Genomic DNA, 19050 nt, shown 5'->3' with positions numbered 1-19050 from the left:
CAAAACCGTTAGGTTTAGCTAGATTCTGAGAGAGTAAAAAGTATTCAGCATGATGAGATCTATCTGTGGTCAAATTTTGGTGAAAATCTGTTGACCCATGTTGGAGTTATTGCCCTTTTTGGACATGTTTTTGCTGTTTTTTATGTTACTACTTTCAAACATCGTCTCCTCAGAAACTACTCTACAGAATTTAATGAAAGTTGGTATTTTTGTTTTTCGGGTATCTTTAACAAAATGACCGTTTGGATTTTTGATCGGTTAAAAAGATTTGCCGCCTTTACTAAAAATAGAACATAGGGGTCGTACAGTAGTTTTTTTTTGTATTTATCTCCAAAACCGTTAGGTTTGGCCAATATCTTCCAATTGCTGAAATATCCTTATTACAAGACCTACAAAAGTCTCCAGGGAATCAAAGTTGTCAGACCACTCCATGTTAAGGTTATTTTATTTATTGCCCTTGAGAGGTGAAAATGACTTTTTTTTAGTTTTTAGCCTATATCTTGAAAACTATAATAGATAAATTGAAACTTTCAATTACTGAAATGGTAAAAAAATGTGATAAACACATGACCAACATTTCGCGAAACACACAGGCTGTGTCTGTTTAAAAACGTGAAGAAACTAGCCCTATTAGTAGAAATATATCACGAAACTCCATATTATCATTGTTTTACCACGGGCTAGCCATTTACGTTAATGTTTACCCCTCCCATTGCTCGGGGTAAAACAGTGCGACGTAAGTGTCAGCCCGTGGTATTGTATTGTCATATTATTTGCAGAGTTACCTCCCATAATTTTGAGTTACATTCTATAGAAGACCAATGATAACTGGTTTATCAACAGACAAGTCCTTATTTCTTTTTATTATAACATTTAAATAAAATATAAAAAAATAAACATGAAGGCTTTCCAGCAATGTATCACATTCAACATGCTTCTTAGCTGCAGTGCTACTTAAATGACAAAAAGCCCTGTAATTTAATTCTTTTGAATAGATTTGTCGTCTCATTTAAAATTTTATTTTAAAATAATAAAACTTCGAGAAACACGCAAACTAAAGTTACCTCATAAGTATCCTTATTCATCCTTTACAATAAACATTGTGATACTTAAGACAGCTAGCAGCTATATCTGATGGTAGAATTTATTGCTTTAGGCAGTAGAACTGGAATCAGTCTGTAATATGTTTTAATGGCTTCACCAAATGGAAGTTATGTAATGTACATTGTAGAAAAAGGAATAAGAAAAAACACAGTCATCTTAAAAAAATATTCATCTTGCTAAAGGTTTAACAGCTAATGAGCAAAAAAAATATGCTTAATTTTTTTACAACTCTACCATGCCCGTTTACTTTTCCTGATTCGTAATAGAAACAGACAGGAGAATATCTGTCGTTTTTTGTTGATCCCATCAATATATGGAATTAAAAAGGTATACATTTTTGCAGTTGCCTCTATTAAACGTTTATTTTAACGTACAGTTTGATATGTTTCACTGTTCATAAATTAACATCTGTTCTACTCCCACAGATTTCTTCTAATTACAGATAAAGCACTATCGTAAGGATGAGAAATAATTATACCCTGGTAAAAATGAATAGATTGATATGCGGCCTAAACACGTTCAAGTGGAAGAAATGTTTGATAATCAAACTACACCAAATGATTTTAAGTAATAGTTTTTGTAAGAATCGATCATTCGAATTCTGTAATATGTGAAATACACAAATAAAAAAGGCAACACATTTTTATTTTTGGTATTTAGTTTGTTTGGGGTCTATATGATAAATTGTATAATTAATTGAAAAAGAATTATAAAGAATTGAAAGCAGATAACATGCACAAAGAAATTGAAAACCATCATCTCAATGGATAAAAATCTCAAATAACGCAGAAGTGAAGCGCCGATTATTTATGATTGGCTGATAGCATAACACACTCTAAAATCAATACGTAGAACCGTGTGCGCTTACGGTATATTATCATTATTGTAGCATCTTCTTTAGACTGATACTGGCTGAACGGAGACCAGTCTTAAATCAGAAGAATCGGTAACCTTCGTAAATAGTGGCAACGATCAAATTAAAAAAAAAAAGAGTTACGATATACATTCAATATGGTATTGATATGTAACAATAATTTCAAGAAAGTTTTGATACCATCAATGTTATTTAATATTCACTACATTATCTATCGTGTATTCCCGTTCTATTTTTGAGGGCTTTTCGCGCATGAATGATTTTGTGGTAAACATAGAAAAAAGTCTGATCATGCATGATTGACTGGTTACGTTTTATGTCGAAGTCAATTTCTAAGAAACTATGTACCCTGGGATGATGTAATGAGTTGTGGAAATATATCTTTGGGAGTGTGTAAGCATCAAGATAGATAATCAATGTAAGAAGCATTAATGTAGAACATTCAAAGCTCTACCTTCCTGCAAAATTTCATCAAAATTCGTGAAGTTTTATAGAGCTGCAGCTCTTAAACTATACAAGATAGATAATCAATATAAGGAGCCATAATGTAGAGCATTGAAAAGTCTACCCACCTGCAAAATTACATCAAAATCCAAAATGTTTTGAAACATTACAGCCCTTAAAAGTTTTATTTTTTACCGAAAATTATTTACCGTATATAGTTAAAAATTTATATCTTTTATAATTTTTAAGTAAGAAAAATATAACATTTAAGGACATTCACGTTTCCTATTTTAACGCAAAGAGACGACTAACTTTTTTGAAAAAGCTAATACTTGTTATTCATTCCAATCAGACTGGACTCAGGAGTTCATTCGCATTGAAAAACCAATGGTGTTTTTATTGCATTTCCGTGCTATTTACATAGTTCTCTCCCTTAATTTTGAGTTCTATAATACATTCTATATAATTTATATCGCCTAAGACTAACAACCACATGCTAATTTCTTTAGTATTTAAGACAAAACATCAAAAATAAAAATAAAAATTTGAAAGTTTTCCAATTTTGCATGCTTCTTAGCTAGAGTGTTACTTAAATGAGGGAAACAAACCTGTAAATTATCTGTTTGGAATATATTTGTCGTCTCATTTATGAGTTTACAATTATAAAACATCGAGGAACACGCGAACTTAAGATTCCCCACAAGTATCCTTATTAATCATTTACAATAGACACTGTCATACATAAGACAACTTACAGCTATTATTGATAGCAGAATAAATTGCTTAAGGCAGTTAAACTGGATTCAATCTGAAAAATCTTTTAGTGACTTCATCAAAAAGGAAGTGATGAAATGTATATAAAGGAAAAGAAAGAACATAGTCATCCTGTTGAAAAAATATTAATCTTGCCAAAGGTCTAACAGTAAAATGTACTACATAGCTCAATACAGATGATTAAGTAAACGAAAGAGTAATCAAGGGAACCTAAGTTATAGCGGTAATCAAAAGAATGTAATCCAGGGACAAAGACCAGACATGGAAAACAGACATACACAACAAAGACCATAAAGCAACTAAAATCATACATACAAAGTAACAAAAGCAAATGAGCAACTTGGACTCCACTAAAAACTGGGAGTCGGATATAAATGTAGTACGGGTAATAATCAGTTTCATGTCTGAATGATGTCGGACACAATAAAGATAAAAGTTTCAGTACTACTGTTATTACAAAATTCTGTGACTTTATATTCTCTACAGATATCGTAGTCAGTTATTGATAGATGTCAGGCATCTTTAATCATCGAATTTTCCTTTTTTGGTAGCCTTAGTGACCTATTTGAACTCAGTCCAAAGATCTAAACGATTGTCTTTCTGCAATGGTTTTTGTTTTCTTGTATGAAATGACTTTTTCGTAATTCATTCTGTCCGTTTGTTATTTACAAACATATATTCTTACGAGATACATTTCCCCTTCATACATAACATAAACGTGTTCTCTTGTTTTTCTGATCAATCTTCAACTTCATGTTATATGCTATTCTGTCACTGATCACTGTCAAGCATCTGCCAATGTATTTCTGATGTTTGCCTCGCGCCTCAAATTTTACGTAAACAGTATGCACTAGCAAAGGCAGGTATATCTAAATAAACAAATATTGTTATTCACGTATCATATATACTTGAGTCGCTATGTATATTCATGTACATGTAATCGTAAAATTATCAGTGACCTATTAAATCCACCCAATGTCCACAATGAGGTATGTAGAGAAAGAAAACCTTATTTTGTTATTAAGTTAACCGTATTTTCTGCTTATTTCTATTTAAGAACCAAGTTATTAAAGCGTCGTTCGCGACATACCATTTGCATACATTGTATATAAAAATACTGTTATAATTTGATTACAGCCGAAAATGGCAGCCTCCCTTGTCTACATTGGAAAAAGGTGTCAATGGACTAAGGTTAGAGGATGTTTCTATGGATACCAGTGCTGTATTAACTCACTACGAGTTCGATGGAGGACCAAAAACAGACCCCGTGGTCCCACCCATATATCACACATCGACCTATACCCTCAAGTCAGTTGACGATTACCTTAAAATCCTGGATGAGGTATGTGAGTTTTTAGAAAATCATACAATTGCTTGTAAATGTACAAGTAATCATAACGCTGTTTATTTTGGGGTAAAACTCAGCCTAAATTCTGAAATTCAATTACCGTATTTCTATTCTAACCTTACACCACCTTTTCAAGAAATAACTTGCTACAACATATAAGCTTCTCTTGGACAGCAACTGCTTTGATCTGTGGCATAGCATGCAAGTACTAAACAACCGAGACTAATACCCATATAGGCAAATGAACTGCAATGAAATACGATTTTGATGAACTCACCGGTATCGTTAACAGAATTCCCAAGCTCATGACGACTAAGTTTTGCTTTCTTATTTGTTTGAGAATGTTCAAGATTCTCGACGCACGCAAAAGATTGCAGAAAACATTATCAAAACATGTTTTATTCTTCTGTTCAATAAGTTCTGGTTATTGTAAATTAAACCCTTTACTGAATGCTTTCTTTAAGCTTCGTTTACATTTTTGTGACGAAGTATTTTGAGAAATAATGGGTGAGTCTCCATACATTTATTTCGATAACCAAAACGGTTTTGTGGAGATGATTGGATTTTTTGTTCCGTTCATTACTTGCCCTTGTACAAACCTCGATACTAGTAATTACAAGTTGTTGTTTTTGGTATCAAAATCAACAGCGGAATTTACGTTCAAGCTTGTGTACTTGACTGTGGAAACCAACAAATCTCTCATGATGTTATGAGAGATCACAGTTTCGGATCGAGAGGGGATACAGGGGGTTGGCACCACCCTTTTAATTGAAAATTTTGTCATTTTCATGTGTGAAACTGACAAAAAATGACAACGTCCTAGCACCCTATGATCCGGCCCCAAATCATAAGTTCAAGTCTTGCTATTTAAGTAGTGCTATATACGGTAAAGTCAACTCTGAAAATTCGGTCTCGTTTTGTCGAAATAAAGCTGTTTTGAGGCAGTCTACACAGAATTTTAATTTTTTTTGTGTCGTAAATGTACAATTTTTTTTCTAATCCTTGGTGCGTGGAGATTCAAATAATTTATTAGTAATTTAGTAATTATTGTTTCAAAATCCAGTAGCCATGGTAACATACTGAAAAAAATATTGCTGAGTTTTAGTACAAATCAGGGGTTTCTTTCCAAAATTAAAATCTAAATATATGTTTTATGAAATATCAGGCACGTAGACACTAGGACAGGATAAAAGCGTGCATGGAGGAGGTGGATAAAGGGTAAAAATAACATCCTTTTCGATTCCTTTTCTCGCCAGTTCGTACGAAATAAGCAGGGGCGGACCCAGGATTTTAGATTGGGGGGGGGGGGGGCGTACAGTTAAAATTTCGCCGAGGGGAGCGAATTAAATTTTTGAACTATTCTTCTAGAATGGGTGCAATGTAGATATCTTTTCGGCAATGTAGATATATTTTGTGGTAAAATTGGCAAAAATTAAAGTTTCAACCTAAAACCGCCTAAATCTACCCCTGACAACCTATGCTTTACAAATTTTAAAGGGGCACGCCCGCCACGCCCCCGCCTGAATCCGCCCCTGATAAGGTATTTTGAAAAATCAGCCAGTTGATGCTGAGGAGAGAACCTAATACGGCAGGGGACTGAAACGTTCCAGATACCCTTCTTCATTTAAATTTCACCTGTTTACCATTACATAATACATCTGTCTATGTATAAACGCTCAACGACACTTAAACAATATATCTATCAAATTTCAACTTCTTCTTTTTAGTTTTACAAAATTTGATGGGGTCAACTTGTTGTGCGAAACAGTGCGCCTAAATGTAACTATATAGTGTATCCTTACAAAACAAGTATAACCATGAGTCACCAAATGCTGAGAACAGAAAAAGACTATCAAACTCCGGGTTAAGTTCTAATAACGGACCTAATTAACTTCATTTTTCATTATTCCCATATTACAGATCGCTTGAGTTTCATAAATCTTTGAAAAAAAAGTATATAGAGTTATTTTTCCAAATAATTATATTCTTTTTCATCTGTGTTTAATGTTCTATTGTCCGTACGAATCTCAATAGACCTACGAAATTGATATTAGGCTTAATGCAACTTTGATTTTTGATATTTTAATTTATCATTTTTTTCTGTTTGGATGTGGAAAACTATTTGCATATGCAATTATAATAAAATCAAATGTGGCATTCTGCCAAAGAATCAGGCAATGGCATGAATGGGTGGTACATCATTTTTCTCAATTTTATCTTCTATGCCTCAGATTTATTCAATACATTCTAGGTAACATATGAAAAGCTCTTTAAATTTGTCCCGAAGCTTCTGTAACGTAGATATTTTTGACTGCTTATATAAGGAAAATGTGCAGGAAATTTTTGTTTTTGTTTGATAAGATATACTATTCTGAAAATATTTGCCATAGTTGGTATGTATTATAGAAAAAAGAACTAAATTAAAAAAGTAAAAATATTTTGAAAATGAATTTTTAACGATTTATTAAACTCAAACTCAAGATATAAAGGATCTCGTTTAACAAAGAGAATATTTGACTATTTTTACTTGGTGTCTGACAGACCATGACCATTGTGACTAGTAAGTTTTGATACTCCAATGTAAATGACTTATAAATATGGAAGAGTAGCAACCATAATATGCTTGTTTGAGAAGGAGAAACCGGCAATCGAGATTGAACAGGAAGATTATATCATATAATAAAAAAATGTTCACAATGCAATGACACGTTCAAGCTGTCAATTTACAAAATATCTACAACTAATCAAACACGCGAAGTCCAAAAGATAAACTTGAGAAGGGTCTTAGGGGATTCAAGCTATATCTGATATCTGGACAAGGTAAACAAGGTAAACGTGTTATCAAATATGCTAATATGATATCTAAGATCTAACTGTTGAACGACACTGAATAGTTAGATAATTCCATGTAAAGACAAACACACAATTAGTCATTTTATACATTGATTACAATAATTATAGTATATCCTAAAAATTATTAGTTTATTCACATCATAGGAAAATAAAGTCTTCATGTTTCCTTTCTGTTACATTAAAAACAACGTACTATTCGGTTTGTACATACTAATTCCATACCATGATGTAATTATGCTTACTCTGATCGTTTTTTTTTTGGAACACACAATAGTACCTCCATATTTGTTCCGTATTTGCTCTCACCTTTGTTCTTTGTTCGTTAACAATCATTTTGAATACGCTTTTCCCGTTGCATATTTCATTTTAGCTCTTTCAAAACATCAATTCTTCATCTGACAGGTGAAAGACAGGTGACGTTTCGTTATCAGTTCTCTCGCTAAATTCGTTATGTGTGCAAAGAGGTCCATGGGCAGCATATACACAACACAATGTATTTTGTAAATTTTGTATAACTTTTGTCTTGGATATTTTTTTATAATCATTTTCTAGGGAGGTTACATATATTCAAGACTGAACAACCCAACATGTGACAACGTCCAAGCTGCAATAAATGCCTTGGAAGGAGGGAAAGGAACATTAGTATTCAATTCAGGAATGTCTGCTGCCAGCACTGCTTTGTTCTGCGTCTTACAGACTGGAGATCACGTGGTCAGTTATTTGCCATACGAATTGCTTAGTATATATATTGCTACCATCAGTTGGAGTATTCAATGTTTAATCAAACGTACACATACAAATTTTGGGATTAGTTTATATATCCTTCCATGAAAATTACTCATTATTTATTTTAAATTTATAGAACCAATCTTGTATATTTCTCATGTACGAATATCCTTTGTGTTGTTATCTATAATTTTCTTAATTAATCTTTATTTGAAAAAAAAATAAACACTAGTTTTTTTAATCTCAGTACAAAGCGATGGCTGTGTTTCTGATGATTTGTCCCAGTCAATATATATTTACGTTTGTATTCTATGGTAAATTGATGTTTATGCTTTAGATCAAGTGTATGGCGCGGTCTTTGTGTTTTAATTCATGTGGAAACCAGTATATTATGTTTTAGATCACGTGTTACCCAGTATTTAATCGTTTAATGTTTTTTAATTAGGTCAGTGTGTAGCCCAGTATATAGTTTTAAGATCATGTATAACCCAGTAATAGTGGTGTTCATGTTTTAGATCATGTGTAATCCGGTATACAGTTGTGTTTATGACCTAGCTGTTAACATATTTCCGAAGTTTAATATTGAGGTGACCTTTGTACCCGCTGGATGTCCCGTAGAGGAATATAAAAAGAATATCAAGACGAATACTAAGGTATTTCAACCGTTTTAAACACACAGGCTTGTTTACTTTCGTCTAGGGTGAAAACTTTGTTTTATTTAGTATTAATGAAACCAAAGCAAACCATTCGTAAGCAAAGTCAAAATTGTTCACAGAAATAGAGGAAGCAAAACAAATAATAGGAGAATACTTTGAAAAAAGAAAACAATGACGAAATAAGCAGTCTGTCTCATCTTGGACTAATCGTTTCAATATATGAGTGAATTCAAAACTTTACATATACTAAGCTTATGTTGCTACAAGATTGAAGTCATCACTACAAAAGTTTTATGGTCTTCATCATGAATTCTTGGATCGTTACGATGTATCCATCTGCATCATGAAAAATGATTTGTTCAACGTGACATAGTTTTCCTTTTTCTCTTTCATCTACCCTGAACTTGACTTTTTATGAGAAACTCGGCGGGTGTTTTTCCAGAAAAGCAGAAGACGCTTACCCTACCGGTGCACCTGTTCCATGCTCCTAGTTTTTAGTAGAGACCGGGATGTTCATTTACTTTTGTTACTTTGCATTTATTATTTTGGTTTTTTAAGTTCTTTGTTGTGTGTGTCTGTTTTCCATGTCCGGCCTAAGTTCCTGGATTACATTTCCGCTAGAAATTTGGTTCCCTTGATGACTTTTACTGATTTTAAACTTGAAGTGATAAAATGATGCCCCACAAACTTATTAATAAGATTATGTAGAATGAAGTATATCACTTATTGTCTATTTCTTACTTCATCATTTTTATACTTAAATTCATTTATAAACCGACACAGATATACTTGAAATATACCTAGGTGTTTTTATTTCTATTTCTATATACATGAAAATTGAGTATTATGACTTTTTTTCGTGGATTATTAAAAAAATTAGATCATTTTTTACTTTCAGTTATTATATGGCGAAACACCATGTAATCCTAATTTGGCTGTGTTGGATCTAGAGGAATTCGGTAAGCTTGGGAAGGCTAGTAAGATATTGACCATGGTGGATTGTACATTTGCTGGTCCATATTTACAGTCAGCCATTAAACTTGGTGTAAATATATCTATGCACAGCTGGTAGGTTATTAGAATTTTAAAGGAATACCATAAAGATATACACAACCCTGTACTCCAACCACTTGAGAGGTTGGAATTCCATTCCTCCATACCCCAACCTCCTACTTCCGACCGCCATATTGCATACCGCTCGTTCCGACGTACTGTGAAATCGGCAGAAATATAAAGTAAAATATTTACCATTTAAAACATTTTATAGTTCCTTTACCATAACACGGGATAAGGTGACTAAACTGAAGAAAAACAAATGACCTACCTGATTAGAAAATTTTGCAATTCTGGAAATCCTTTGTAAAATCAGTTTAAATGAAATTCACATTTGGATTTTAGCTTTTCGAATGTGTAATTCCGGTTGACAAAATTACGGAATTTAAAATTTGCGAAACGAACATATTAAATTAACCATTGAATTGCCTACACCAACTTTAAGTTCGTTTTGTCAAAAATAGATTGTATTCCATAAAAGTAGTGACCGAATTCAAAACGGCTGGTCACTTTGATAACTGTCTTCATTACAAATGTTTTCTAGGTATTTAACTAAAGTTCAGGATTTTGATTGCTTCATTTCCGGTAGATTAAACTTCTTTTTTGTAAATTAAAGACTTAAAATATTTTAAAACACATGTTTAGCTAATTCACATTTGCAGTGGCTTTCAACATGTTAGATACTAGAGGTTAGGATGGCACCAATTCAGAAAATAGCTTGCCAGACAACCTCAAGCACTGCTGGAGTACACGACCCTGATGACGGTGGTCATTATGACAGATTGCATCATTAGAGCTTGAAATAGTCTCGATATTTTAATCCGGTATTTCTACTGTTGAAAGCACTAAATCCGAAGACCGATTTTAATAACATGCTACTTCTGGATACATCAATAGTGTCCTATTTGTGTTGTTACCATACTAACTATAGTGCAGAAACAGTTTTAGTAATCGTCATATTTTTACCGTCATATTTACGAATAAGATGTTTCCGCGTATAAGATTCTGTAGTTCTTTATAACAGTCGCATGCTTTTATTTTTAAATTGGAGTTAACGAAACTTACAAACCCAATTAAATCATTTATATAACTTTGTCTGTGTTGTCGAGATTTCTTACATCATTAGTTGATAATTAGTTGTAAGTCAAAGATGTGCGAAAATGAGTACACACAAGAATCGTAAGTGGATATCTATTGTCAGATATGGTATGCACTTTAATACTTTTTATTCTTATCATTCTGAGAAGATTCAAATCACTAGTCGACTAAGTTCAATTATCCTTTCCAGTACAAAATATTTGGGTGGTCACAGTGACTTGATCGCCGGAAGTTTGACGTTTAGTTCTGTAGAACTGTGGCAGACCATGATGAGATACCGGACTACTTTAGGCTCCAGTCTGGTAGACAATCCCTTTACTAATTTAAGCACTAGACAAACACAAATCACGTAACTCAAATGCAAACCACGCAAAAGATATCGGAAGAATAATTGTTATCTAATAATAATTCAGCCAAAGTACCTTTAAACATTACCTACCATTCATATAACCTTGAATTAAATGATCAAGCAATATCTCGAGTATAAAAAAATCACTTTTAGGTTGAATTCTAAGCTATTTAAGGAATAGCAACCATAAGTATTTTCCGACAGAATGCAGCTATAAATCTTAATCTTATAACTATCAAATACGCTGATTTTAAAGGCCGTAAATCCGCAACAAATCATGTACAAGTATTAACATCGTGATCAGAGACGTACACTATCTATTGAACATTTTTTTATACCTTAAGTCACCTCATGAAGCTAGTCTGTTACTCCGTGGGATCAGAACATTGGCTATCAGAATGGAACGTCATAGTTCGAATGGTATGAAGGTAGCCACGTATCTTGAGCACCACCCGAAGGTAAGATTGTGTATATGTAACATGTATGCATTTATTAATTTATTTTTGCACCTAGTACATCTTTTAAGGAGGTAGACCTATGGTAAGGGACATAACTAACTAAATCAGTGATATGTTTGTATCATATTCAATTTCACCAAAGTTTCTCAAGCTTTCGTTTGAAGCAGAATGAAATGGATCCAAGTTAATTAGATGCTTACATAAGATTGATGTAAAATTCTGAATACAAACGTTCCAATGATTTTTAAGGGATATGTCCCTTACCCTAGGTTTACCTCCTTAAACGCTTTCGAAATTGCAGCTAAAATATGATTTTATTTTATCACCGAACCATATTTACTGTGTCTTCATATAAAACAAAAGTATACAAAAGCAAAAAAAGCAAGATATAACAAAAATACCAACCCAAAGAAAAATAAAAACAGAATAAAACATAGAATAATAATAATAATAATAAAAACAAACAAACAAACAGCGGACATTTAAGTATTAAAGGTGAAGTATATGAAGAGCCCCAAGTGTGAAACGTTATTTCTTGTCAGTATAATTTGACATTTTTCTTTCATTTAATCAAGATAAAAACTGTGTTATACCCAGGACTTAAGTCCCACCCAAATCATGAAGTCGCCAAGAAACAGATGAAATCTTTTGGTGGAATGATGTCGGTAGAGGTCAAAGGAGGGCTGGAAGGAGGGCGAATATTGGCCGAGGTAAGGATAGGTTTGGACAGGGGAGACTGTTGACGGAAGTAGATATATTAGGGTCAAAAGAAGGCTCGAGTGTGGACAAATGTATAGGTCTGAAAAAGGGAGACTATTGACGGAAGTAAGTATACTAAGATCAATAGATGGATCAAATGTTGACAAATATTTGCTAAGGAAAGGATAGGCTTGAAAAGGGGAAACTATTGGTGGAAGTTGGTCAATATCATTGGTGGGTATTATAATAATATAGGTAAAAGAAGAACGATAGGATGGACGATAACAGGCATAATTAACAAAAAAAAAAACAAACAATAAAAAAAAACAAACAAACAAAAACAAAAAAACCCAAGAAATATGAGTGAATTTTAGCTGAAGTATATATACTGAAAACAAAAGGATGGACAAATATTAACCGAAGGAAAAGAAGAATAACAAGATTGACAAATTGTTGTTATAGAGGCAAGGTGGTTATTAGTTTCAGGAAAAAAAAATGTTTTATTAAACACTGAAATTGCGCAATTCAAACTTTTTTCTATCATTATTTTGAACGTAATTAAAATTCAAATGGTATATAAAACTTTTGCATAATTTTTTTGTAGTGAAATGAGAAATTTTAAATAAACAAATGTTAATATAATTTGATTTATTTAAGGGAAGTATCTTTAAGAAAACTAAAACACATTTTTTACATTTCATTTCATCTATTTCTTGATTACTCTACAAATAAATAATGACAATTACTGACCATATTTGTGTCACATTATATCACAATACGTAAATTACGAAAGGATCATTGCATTATATTCGAATTTTTTTTCTTTTACGACATGAGTCCGTCGGTCTTCCTTGTTCATTAACCGCTTTCGCTTTACAATAAGATTTTTTTAAAGAATCGACCCTTACAGCACATGCGCGGATTAAGGTCACCAGAAGTTACGTGTCTACGAATTTATCTAGGTCGACTTTTTGTCTTGCAAGACAATAAATGTATCGACACCTATTTTATGTATTAAATGTATTTTATTTGTGGATATAAAAAAAATTTACAGGAAAAGTACAATTTAGTAAAAATAATTCAAAGTTAAGGCATATTTCAAAAGGAACAAAAATTTACGAATATGACAGCTAATGCAGCTTTAATTTCTGACACAAATAAGATTACAGTGGTAAATCTAAGTACCAACAGTGGCAGTGAGTGCAATACTTATTTTTATTGAAAATGTTTCAGAATTTGAGAATTGTTAAATTGGGCGTCTCGTTAGGTGGTGTTGACAGTCTAATTCAGCATCCTGCTACTATGACGCATGGTCCAATGCTGATGTCAGACAAAGATAGAGAAAGTGGTGGCATAACTCCAGGCATGGTTAGAATAAGGTTAGGAATCTTTATTTACATATTAAGTGCACACTTTTAAAATGGATGTTAAAATAGCTTTCCGATCGGCAAGACTTAAACAGTAATAAAATGCGTTAATAAACATCTTTTACGGGTTTTTTTGGTTTAACCTCACAGAATGTGAAAAGCCATACGTTACATGGTTGAAAAGGGGTTCTTTGGAAAGTTTTGACAAAAGAAAAAAATGCTTAAAGAGTAATCAAGGGAACCAAGATTCTGGCGGAAATTGAAAGAATGTAGTCCAGTGACAAAGACCAGACATGGAAGACAGACAAACACAAAAAAGAACATAAAGTAACTAATATAAAACAAAGTAACAAAAGAAAATGAGCAACTCGGGCTCCACTAAAACCTGGGAGCATGGACTAGGTGCACCGGTAGGGTAAGCGTCCTCTGCTTTTCTAGAAACACCCGCCGAGTTGCCCATAAAGAGTCAGGTCCAGGGTAGACGAAAGAGGAAAGGAAAACTATTACACGTTGAACAAATCAGTTTTCATGGTGCAGATGAAAACTGATTTGTTCAACGTGTTTGTTCTTGTTTTTTAAAAAAAAGTATTTTCAGCGTTTTTTTCGCTTATTTTTGTTTTGTTCCTAATAAGGGTATTTTTGTGAAAAGTACAGCATTTTAAAAGAGCTTTTAAATTTTGCAGTACTTGTGATCCGCTCAAGGTTGCATTTTGTTTTCTGTTTCCGGTCTTTGGTTTCTAATCTTGTACATGTTTGTCTGACTTGCGTTTACAAGGCCTAACCTTTTAAGATTTCCAATAATGGCGTCTTAATAATAGATACCTTGCGCGAACTGAGTGTTTCATTCAATACTCATAAAAAATTATCTTTCACAATTTATTGACGAGTACATATGTATGATAGATATTGTGGTTTTGTTTTTTATTGATTAGAATTATAATGTGCCTCGAAAAAAAGTTCACGCAAAGTAAAGTGGATTATGAGAAGAAAAAGAAACAAGAAGTTCAAAATATAAAGAATACGGGCATCAGCTAATTTCCATTTTTTTGTTCATAGCATTGGTATTGAGGGCTCCGATGACCTGATTGCTGACTTTAAGCAAGCGCTGGAAAAAATACCGGAAAGTATTTGCTCCTAACATCACAAATGCAGCTAACGAACTATCGCCTGAATATAGTTGAAATATTACTGCTCGGGCGTTAAACCCCAACAATCAATCATGCTAACGACTTAGCAATTAATAATACAATATAACGTTTGTCATATCTATCTTTTAATGTTATTCAAGGGGATATTCTGATTATATGTTAACCAGTTCTGCACACAAACATAAAATCAGTGTATGAATGATGATGTAAGATAGCCTAAGGGCTTGCAGTTCTCGTCTTGTGACCCTGTGATTTCACGAGAATGTGTTCCTAATTCCCTTTCAAAACATAGCAAGTGGTTTTTCATTTTGAAAAGACTATAATTCTGGAAAATCTGTAATGCTTAAATACCATGAATACGATGCTGAACTGTTTATACATAATGAGTTTGTTAATAACACATCATAGAACATTATGATACCTATGCATGATGTATCCTGAAGTAGCAAACTTAATGCAAAATCGGTCTTCGGATTTCAATGCCTTCAACAGTAGAATTCCGGATGATACAATGAATCGAAAACCAGATTTACTAGTAACATTAGATGGCGTTACAAAACAATGAAATGTTCTTTTTGTGCTATAATGAAGGTGTTGTAAAGTTAAATGAAAATATTATACAGACTTAAAAATAAAGTGCAGTGATTGAGTGTATTTGTCATTATAGAGTTATAACAGTTACTTTCCATTTAGACGGACGTGGTACCCTTTAGCTCTTAAAAGCTGAAGTAAAAACTGTCGAGATGGTGACCATTTCTTTGACTTAGGTGAATTAACACTGAACAATGACTCTCTTTGTTTAATATGAGCTCTGGCTAAAGTGGTGGCTAGTTGTACTAGGAGGTTTTTGTCAGATTCTTGGAGTTCTTCTAGGTTGTAATTAGCTTCATTGACTTCGCTGTTTTTTGCAGCAATAAAATTTACCCTGAAAAGTACTAGTTTGATTAGAACTAATTTCACTTTTGACAGTTTCCTGAGACATACTACACAATCAGTGTTGACAGAATAACAATATACAATTTATCATGAATCAAAATTCATCAAATAACAGGACGTGTGCATTCTTTCCTTGTGTCGTTAGTTTTGACTTTCGACATATGTCCATTCCTTATTTTTGTCGTTATACACAATAAAAGCTTTAAGACAATTAAAAAATAAACTTTAAAGTTAAGAAACCCTGACACAGAATGATACTATTACCAATCTTCTTTTAAAATCGCTTAAAGAAATCAAGAATTAAAAAAATCCAATGGGTTGTATCAAAAAGTCACTTGATCAATCACATGAAAGGGTTTTATCCAAATTTATTTACGAATTCAATCAAACTTTCATGTATTGTAAATGGAACAGAATAATAACCAACTATTTATAGCAATCAATATTTCTAACAGCATACGTTATTTAGTAAAAAACACACTTCCAAAGAAACGCATTTTATTGTACTTTGAACAACTTTTTACATTTCTATCTACACTAATTATCTGTAAATCACAAATGTCATCCTCATGCTGCCTAAGAAAAAAACAACAGTTAAAAACGCCCGCATAAGGTAAAGAAAATACATTGTATCTTAAATGTCGTCATGTCAATTTGCTGAATTTCGATTGGTTCAATACGAGGGTAATATTCTGCTCTATTACATGACTCTGGGGGAGGGGGGGTGATAGTTTTTGTCTATTACCCTCTCGTAAAAAGCTAAACTGGTTACGGTTAACAATATGTACCAGTTTAAGTATATATGTCCCAGTAACCCATTTGATAGTTATTTAAAAATAACATTTTATCCAATAATTTTAGACCCTTTTGTCACTCAAAACTGCACGCACCCAAAAATTTTGCAAAAATATGTAAATTTTAAAAATTTTGACCGAAATATATATTGACGCAGCCACCAGTATGATACTTATTTTACACCCTTATGGAAATTAAAAGTGTTCGCACTTTTACATTTTGCATGTGTCGCAGTCACCATTGTTTTTAAAAAAGTTACCAAAATAATACTAATATTGACAATTTGTACATAATATGCAATGATTTTAGACCTAAATGTTATTAATTATTAAAAGTATTTATATAAATACTCACATATTACTTTTAATTTTGAACTTTGTAAAAAAATGCCAAGTTTTTACACTTCGAACTAAATCATAGACATGTAATCAAATAAATCTTATTACATAAATTTAATTTCAGGTATATGAGAGATTGTATAAAATGATACATATAAAATGATTTGGAACAATAAGTGATTGAACCATGATCGCCAAGTGTTGGAAATGACCCATAAGTAATTGTGTAGGGATTATCATTTGAGCAATGGGCGCTTTGTGGTGAAATTTTTTATGAGTCTTTGAACGTTTTAAAAATTTTAAATGGTCCAAATTACATGACCCAGAAAAGATTTACTTTTAAAACAGTTTCCATTATCTATTAATCGGATTCCCTATCCTAAATACGTCACCCAGAATAGATAGAATTAGTGTCAGAAACTGTCCAGGGGTATGACAGTTTAGAACAGCTTTTCGTGTTTCTTTGTCATTACGCAGGACAGTTGCTGTCAGGATCTGTCAGGGAAAAGGGCAAAGTGTGTCCTGACACAGGACAGTCTCTTTCAGACGTTATAAGGATCTGTCAGGATTTCTGTTCTATCTGCTGTCATAGAACAGTTTTTTTCTGACTGATGCTGACAGAATTTAAGAAATGTTTGAAACCTCATGTTGTGTGCATTAGACAAAGGTTTTTTTTTAACTTTCATCTTCATGCAGTCTTCAAAGGAAATGAAATGAAACATTTTTAAAATGTCAACCTCATGCTATCTGCACATGAAAAGGGAAACATTCTAGATTGTTATTCTTTCAGAGTTACTTTTATCATGATACATAACAACAGGTAGCTGTTACAAAGAGGTTTTAGTATCTTGACGCGTATGGTTATAGCCATAGAGAAAATCTGTAAACATGTGAAAATTTACTCAAATCTAAATCTATTTACCCTAGACTGTCATTTCTTTAAAATAAAGACACGGTATTGTTCCAAAAAGCAAATGTTAACAAGTTTTGTAGATTGATGTTGAATGCATGGATAGCAAAAACATATTTGATTTTTTTTTGTATGTCTTATTGAATTCAAATTGGTTTATTTTTAGTATTCAAGAACAATTAATGAAGACGGAGTGTCAGTGAAGTCCTATATTAGGCGGTATTGAGATCGTTCAGTCAGATGCGACGTATTTAATTCAGAAGTGGTTTTTTACAATTTTAACGCAGACACAGAGTACATGTTTTAAGAAACCTTGCTTTTTCTGGCAGTCGAGAAATCTGACACCGGTATAAAAACCTAGCAGTAAATTATTGATAAAGCCGTTATTTTAGTACAAATAGCCCCGTCCGTCATAGATATATCCCGAAATAATTATCGTATGTGCTGGATTATTTGATAGTGATTTCCAAAATTTTTTGATTACCTGAACCAAACGTCTACAGTTGGATCATACAGAAATTTAAAAACCAAACTCGTGAAATATAATGTCTGCTCGAGTCAATATTCACCAATATAAATGTAATGACTATAATGTTAAAGCGACCTCACTCTAAGATTTCCTAGCATTTTTTTCTGAAATGTATACCAAAGTATACCAAAACAAATACAATTTTATTGAGAATATAGGTTACTAATACTTACCAAAGAATGAAGCTAACAAGCATGAATATTTTCCCCATGTTTGAGTATCTCATCCTTCTCTTCTGTAATCCTAAAATTCAAATTTACTGTTTAATAATAAAGTTCCTTTCATAATAAGATAGAGAAGGTGCTAAGTAAAGATGAAGACGGAAACATGACTCGCCACACTAGAGTATTGAACATCTTGTGAAACCACCGAAAATGTTTAAAGAACAATCGAATATTTTTTTCACAACTGCTTTGGCTTATTGTGCTTCATTTTGAAACTAGTGATTGCACTTCAACCAAATATGGATATGCAGTAGAGTTAGGGAAAGATCCCTGCACCCGAGGAATGGCACCTGTCACGTGCAGATGTTCACAAACTAAAGCCACACAAATGCATTGTGAAATAAATTAAAATGTTATTTTTGTGGAG

The 19050-nt window shown here is 32.7% G+C and overlaps 1 protein-coding gene and 1 long non-coding RNA gene across 2 annotated transcripts; one reads left to right on the top strand and one right to left on the bottom strand.

Annotated features, from left to right (window-relative positions):
• Nucleotides 1-4095: 4095 nt before the first annotated feature.
• LOC148616387 (uncharacterized) lies at nucleotides 4096-15601 on the top strand. The gene is made up of 10 exons (XM_088583364.1): nucleotides 4096-4185; nucleotides 4334-4538; nucleotides 7950-8108; nucleotides 8639-8776; nucleotides 9678-9847; nucleotides 11121-11232; nucleotides 11624-11737; nucleotides 12313-12447; nucleotides 13670-13815; nucleotides 14860-15601. Exons 1-10 carry the CDS (start codon nucleotides 4172-4174, stop codon nucleotides 14939-14941), a joined length of 1275 nt encoding a protein of 424 aa, XP_088439490.1. The 5' UTR covers nucleotides 4096-4171; the 3' UTR covers nucleotides 14942-15601.
• Nucleotides 15505-18819, bottom strand: LOC148616386 (uncharacterized). The gene is made up of 2 exons (XR_015922185.1): nucleotides 18633-18819; nucleotides 15505-15876 (listed from the first exon to the last, which is right to left on the bottom strand). It is a non-coding gene; the product is annotated as an uncharacterized LOC148616386 (long non-coding RNA).
• Nucleotides 18820-19050: the final 231 nt, after the last annotated feature.

Source organism: Perna viridis, chromosome 5 (assembly GCF_037379345.1).
Source record: "Perna viridis isolate PV_CMFRI_1.1 ecotype Kerala chromosome 5, ASM3737934v1, whole genome shotgun sequence".
Classification (NCBI taxonomy): Eukaryota; Metazoa; Mollusca; class Bivalvia; order Mytilida; family Mytilidae; genus Perna; species Perna viridis.
The sequence above is the reverse complement of the archived record's forward strand: the minus strand, read 5'-3'. Positions and strand labels throughout refer to the sequence as shown.

Bases quoted from the DNA above. Each gene is read 5' to 3' on its own strand.
- LOC148616387 (XM_088583364.1), top strand. The intron at 12,448-13,669 runs GTAAGGATAGGT...AAAATGTTTCAG, and splicing joins GAGGGCGAATATTGGCCGAG to AATTTGAGAATTGTTAAATT. The intron at 13,816-14,859 runs GTTAGGAATCTT...TTTTGTTCATAG, and splicing joins CCAGGCATGGTTAGAATAAG to CATTGGTATTGAGGGCTCCG.